We start from the raw sequence: 5929 nt of genomic DNA, 5'->3' as shown, positions 1-5929 counted from the left end.
CCCCGACCCACTTGCGCCCTCAAAACCGCCCTCTGCATGCACTGACAGGTGTATCGCGCACTCCACGATGAGGGCCTGGGGGACAAGGACTTTTCATCCGTTTATCGCTACCGCTACGGCTCAGGCTGCGACAACCCAGAGTGGTAGGCAAAACCAATCTAGCCGATCTTTTGAACACCTTGCTCCCTTGATCACTGATTGTGGGTGGCCCCGTTCAAACCGCGCTGTCGCACCGGCGGTTGACTTTGCCTCCCTCGCCTCTCCACCCAGCTCTCATCCCTGAAAATCCCAGGGCACCCACCCATTGCAGCTGCCGGCAAATTACACAGGGCAGAATGCTGCCTTACTCATCTCATCCACTTCCATATACTGTATCAACTGAGCCCCGCTCATGTCGACAACACCTTCTTCGCAAACGCAGGAAGGAAGGCCAGCAGCTTTACTCCAGCCAGATCCCCTGAGGTGGCCACCAGGCCGAGTCTCCAGCAGATCCATCCCTGCAGCAGACGCTCTTTCGATGGGCCACGCTACAGATTCTCAAGATCACCCCATGCCGGTCAGGCTGAGGATCAAGGGATGCAATGAAGCGGGCTGTGTGGTCACGGTACTCGGCCCGAAACGGACTAGGCTTGTGCTCGGCAGGCGAAGGGACCATGAGGAAGCCTGGGCAGCAGATCTATCAGGGCTGTGATCTTGAGTAGCTGCTTGACGTTTTATTCTTCCACGAGGACGTAATGCAGATAACCAACCGATTGGCCAGCAGGACCCTTGAGGCTGTCACGTCAGGTCAAATCGAGCACGGTCAAACCTTGCGCAAGCATGCATGCAGGTTCTCCTTGTAAGAGAAGGCTGCACATACAATTTTGCGAGGAACTTATGAGTCTCATCTTGCACCATTCATGACTTGGGGCTGGCCCTTAAAGGCAGTCGAGCGCCCACAGGCAGTCATGAACGAATGAATGCTGACCGCGCAGGCGGCGGCCGTGTCAGCTCATGTTGGTCGCAGCTACGGGTGCGCAGACTCGCGTTACAAAGCTTGAATTATAGGGGCAGTTGTGCATCAACCAAAGCAACAAAAATCTTCTCTCTAAGTTGTGATCTGGTGTGCCGGGTGCGCAGAGCGCTCAGACGTATCGTGCGACGGATTATTAGCAACTGCTTTTACTATCCACACAACATCTAATGCCATAAAGTAAAAAGCGGGTCTTGCCACCGCATCATGCTTGCAGTGTAGCGCGTCTGGTCCTCATTTGCCGGCGAAGATTGAACACTAGAGGACTCGAAGCTCGAATTTGTCATTAGCAGCAAGCTAGCAACTGCTGCGCCTCTTTGGAACGGCAGAGGGGCCGTCGGCGCGCCAGCGCTGCCGTCAGGTCGCTGCGATCGGTTCCGGCTATGCGGCTGCTGATAGGCTAGCGGCATGAGGATGGGAGGAATCGCTGGCAGCACTAGCAACTGCTGGCATGGCCCCGTCCCACTGGCCTCGCCCGCTGGCGCGTGTCGAGCAAGCGCAAGCACCCCCGATCGACGTTACGCGGAGGTGCGTCTGGGCATGGTTAGGGCCCCTCGCGACGCGGCGCACTGCTGCATGCACGTCCCACATGGTGGGAACTGCACTCATTCAATCAGCGCGCCCACGCCTGCCCACGGCTGGTGTGTGCACGCCCGCCCTCAGGCGCGCCGCTATGGTGCGGCCATTGCGACGGAGAGCAGAGGCCGCAGATGGCCGGGCACAGCTGCTTCATCCATAAACTCTCGGCAGCAGCTCTGTACAGATTCAGAGCCGCAAGCTACGCGAGGTTCTCAGCAGCCAGCCCAGCCACAGCTATCAGCAGCCTCGGATCGCCCGCAGCAGCGGCAGGGCCATCAGCAGGCCAATCCCGCGGGGGCCCGCAGCGCGCCTGCTTGGTCGGCGGTGCGGCTGCCCTCCCCCTCGCAAGCTGCCGTGGCCCCGGCCGTCTCTGATGCTGACATGGCCCTGCCGCCGGAGGTTGTGACCATCAAGATACGCGGCTCCTGCTGCATCGCGCAGCTGGTGGCGCGCTGCCTGCGGTTCGAGCGGCGCATGAACCCCATCCACATCAGCGCGGCGCTCGTGGCCGCGGTGCGGCTCGCGGAGCAGGGGAACTGGCTGCCCGTGGATGCAGCGGGGGCTTTCGAAGCCGAGGGTGCGGCGCGAGGCGCCGTCAGGGCTGCGGCGTCGCGTGAGGGTGTGTTGCCGCTGTGGCGCGGCCTCGAGCGGATGGAGTGGCAGCAGGAGGAGGCCTGGCAGGAGGTGCAGCACGAGCAGGTGCAGCGAGAGGAGCACCGGCAGCAAAAGGCGCAGCAGCAAAAGCAGCAGCAACAAGAGCACCGGCAGCAAAAGGCGCAGCAGCAAGAGCAGCAGCAGCAAGAGCAGCAGCAGCAAGAGGAGCAGCACAATGGCAGCTGGGAGACGCGGCCGCCGCACCCGGCACAGGCGCTGCCGTGGAAGCACCAGCGCCTGCACCTGCGGAAGCGCCTGCGCTGGACAGTGGACGCGCTCGTGCGGCGCCTCGCGTCGCAGCGCGTGCTCTGCGGCGGCCGCGAGATCGGCAACGTGCTGTGGGCGCTCGCGCGGCTGGGCGCGCCGCCGCCGCCGCCGCCGCTGCTGCGGCAGCTGCTCGGGCAGTTTGCGGACGCGCTGCCGGGCACGAGCTGCACCAGCATATCCAACACGCTGTACGCCCTCGCTGTCATGGGCTGCGCGCCGCCGCCAGAGTGGACAGACCAGGTGCTCTACAGCTTCGTGGCGCACGCGACGGGCCCCAGGCACGCGCGGCCAGCGAGGCACGGGCAGCCCGCGCAGCATGGAGCGTCCCCCCGGGGCGGCTGCGAGGGTGACTACACAAGCAGTGGTGGCGGCGGCGTCGGCGGCGACCCGCGTGACCCCTGGGTGTGCAGCCCGCAGGCGGTGTCCAACGTGGTGTGGGCGCTGGGCTGCATCCGGCAGCGCCACGTCGCGCGCGTCTGGGTGCCGGCGCTCGTCCGCCTGCTGCGCGGCGCCGCGCGGCCCGACAGCCCGCAGGTGCTGGCAAACGTGCTGGCCGGCTGCGCGCGGCTGGGCCTCGGCGGTGGCAGCTCGCCCGGACGAGAGCTGAAGGCAGACCTCGAGCGGCTGCTCTGCGACTCGGCGCCGCTCCTGGCATCTGCTAAGCCAGCAGAGCTCGCGACCATCGCCTGGGCTGCTGGCCAGCTGGCGTTGCCCCTGGACAGCAGCTTCTTCGCCGCTTCTGGGCGGCTGCTGGGCAGCTCCTCGCACGGCGAGCTGGCGATAGTGCTGCATGGCGCCGCGCGGTGCGGCGCGGCCCCGCCGCCGTCCTGGCTGGCCTCGTACATGGTGGCAGCGTCCCGGCAGCTTCTGGCGTTTGACGCGTGGGAACTGTCGGTCGTGCTATGGGCGCTGGGCGTGATGAGGGTGCAGCCCGAGGTGTCGTTTGTCGAGGCGGTGCTCAACGCTTTCTGCCAACGAGCAGCGGTGGCGCTGGAGGGGCATGGCGTCGCGCGTGAGGCGGCGCTGCAGGACAACACCAAGCTGGAGCAGCAGCACGAACAGCAGGAGCAGCGGCAAGACCCGGAGCAGAACCAGCAGCAAAAGCAGCAGCGACAGCAGCAACAACAGCAACAGCATCAACGGCGACAGCAACAGCAGCAGAAGCAACAGGAGCAGGAGCAGCAGCAGGAGCAACAGCAGCAGAACAAAGTCTTCAGCAGTGCTGCGGGCGAACGGCTCGCACAGCACGAGGACGGGGGGTCCATGGCAGGGGCCGTGACGCGCATGGTGCGCGCTCTGGGGATGATGCGCTACCGCCCCTCGGCACGCGTCATGGCATCGCTGATGGCGGCTGCAGAGAAGCTGCTGCCTGAGTTTAGGTGAGAGTTGGCGCAGTGGTGGTGCGGCTCGTGCATGGCTTTGCCTTTGCTTCTGCTGCCGCGGTTGCTGCTGCTGCTGCTGCTGCCGGTGCCGCAGCTGCTGCTGATGCAGCGGCCACCGCTGCTGCTGCCGCTGCTGCAGCTGCTGCTGTACAAGTCCAGGCCTGCATGCTCCTCTGCGACGCCCATCAGATTGCAGCGCCAGTGGAACCCCTTGTCCTAGGCGCGGGCTGAGCCGCACCCACCAACTCGATCGTGTGCCGCTCCAGACCGCGCTCCCCCTGCCAACGCGCCACCACATCCCGCTGCCCTCGTCAACACCCTCCCAAACACCCCCTCTCTGCCTTGCCCAGCCCCCACGCGGTCGTGTCGCTCATGTGGGGCACCGGGCGCCTGGGCTGCCGGCCCCCCCTGCCGCTGCTGGGCGGCGTGCTGCGGCGCTGCGAGGAGCTGCTGCCGGCAATGTCGCCGGGGGACACGGTGGCGCTCACATACGCACTCTGCAGGCTTCAGGTTGGTCCGCGGCCGCGCGTTGCCGAGCAGTGCTGGTGTAATGAGGCGTCGAGCTTTCAGCTGCGGCTGCGGAGGCGAGGCTGGGGTGACGCGTCGGCTTCGGCTCCTGTGCCGCGCCGCAAGGGCAGGGCGCGCCGCCCACACCGGCGCTGCCCGTCCCAATCATTTGCGTTTGCGCGCGGCCGGGGCCTCTCCCTCCACGCCCGCCCGCACCCGCCCGAAATGCTGCTCTCCTCGCCCCCTGCAGGGCCGCCCGCGCGTGCTGCGCGAGTGGCTGCGGCGCCGCCGCCAGCGCGAGCGCCTGCTGATGGACGTGGTGCGGCTGGAGGCCGTCGATGAGAAGACGCGCGCCGCTGAGCTGGCGGCGCGCCTGCGGCTGGCGCGGCAGGCGGCAACGCGGGAGGAGGGGGCGGCAGACGGTGGCGCGGGCGTGGGCGCGGCGGGGCAGGACGCCGCGGGGCGAGCGGAGGGGGAGGCGGGCGCGGAGGTCAGGGGGATCGCGGAAGATCTCCAGGCGGCGCGCGCCCGTCTGGCGGAGCGGCTGCACACTCTCGTGCGCTGGCGCCAGAGCGCGCAGCTGCTCGAGCGGCAGCTGCGGGAGCAGCACAACCGCTGGCGCGCGGCGCCCGGCGCGGCGGCGGCGGCGCGGATGGTTTCGCCGGCGCTCGTCGCGGCCGTGTTTGAGCACGCGCGGCGCGGCGTGGCGGCGCTCCCGGCGCGCGGGGTGGCGCGCCTGTTGTGGGCCGCGCCGTGGCTCGGCTACCGCCCTCCGCCGGCGTGGTCCGAGGCCGTAGAGCGCCAGCTGGCGGGGTGTGTCAGGCGCCTCACCCTAACAGACGCCTGCCTGCTGCTGTGGGCGGCAGCACGCCTGCAGCCGGACTTCACGCCTAGTCAGCAGCTGCTGGGCGCGCTGGTGGCGCGCACAGAGGGGCTGCTGATCGCGGCCGACGCCGCCCCGCACGCGCCGCCGCCGGCCGGCGCGGCCGCGGCCGGAGAATGGATGGCGTTCTCGCAAGGGGCGCCCGCGCCGGGCGCGGCCGATGGGAGCGGCGGGGCGGCGGCGTGGGGCGTGCGGCGGCCTTTGTGGCCGCCAGGGCTGCAGCCCTCAGGCGCAGACGCCGCGGGCCCGCGCCCGCGGCAGCTGCTGTTGCCCGCGCCGCAGCTCCCAGCCCCCCGCTTCCGCTACCGCGGCTCCCCGCCGCTGCCGGCGGCGGCGCCCGGCGCCGGCTGCCGCCCCGCGCCGCCGCCGCGCGTGACCCCTCAGGACGCGGTGATGCTACCCTGGGCCCTGGCTGAGCTGGGCGCGTGCGCGGGTGCCCCCTGGTCCGCCGCGTTCTGCGCCGCCGTGCACCGCGCGCTGCCGCGCATGAGTGGCCTGCAGCTGGGCGTCATGCTGCGCGCCCTGGCCACGCTGCGCGCCCGCGCGCCGGGGGCGTTCCTGGAGGCCGCGGAGACGGTCGCTGACGTCAGCAGCGCGCGGTGGGCGCCGGGCGCGCTGGCGCTCGTGTGCGCGTCGCTGGTGCAG

The 5929-nt window shown here is 68.9% G+C and overlaps 2 protein-coding genes across 2 annotated transcripts in view; both read left to right on the top strand.

Moving 5' to 3' along the window:
- The window catches only part of MNEG_6697 (hypothetical protein), a gene marked incomplete at both ends in the record, with an annotated part of 3398 nt that extends 3251 nt beyond the window's left edge, over positions 1-147 (top strand). Inside the window, one exon of the mRNA XM_014044828.1 lies at positions 49-147. Coding sequence (XP_013900282.1) covers positions 49-147 — 99 coding nt within the window. The remainder of the gene's footprint in view (positions 1-48) is intronic.
- Positions 148-1972: 1825 nt separating this feature from the next.
- On the top strand, positions 1973-5908 carry MNEG_6696 (hypothetical protein; the record flags this gene model as incomplete). The annotated part of the gene is made up of 3 exons (XM_014044827.1): positions 1973-3891; positions 4245-4404; positions 4652-5908. Coding segments are annotated over 3 exons (3336 nt in total), but the record flags the coding sequence as incomplete, so codon positions are not given.
- Between the last annotated feature and the right edge of the window lie 21 nt (positions 5909-5929).

Source organism: Monoraphidium neglectum (genome assembly GCF_000611645.1).
Source record: "Monoraphidium neglectum strain SAG 48.87 unplaced genomic scaffold scaffold01114, whole genome shotgun sequence".
Lineage (NCBI taxonomy): Eukaryota > Viridiplantae > Chlorophyta > Chlorophyceae > Sphaeropleales > Selenastraceae > Monoraphidium > Monoraphidium neglectum.
Note: the sequence above shows the minus strand (reverse complement) of the source record. Positions and strands in the feature narration are given on the sequence as shown.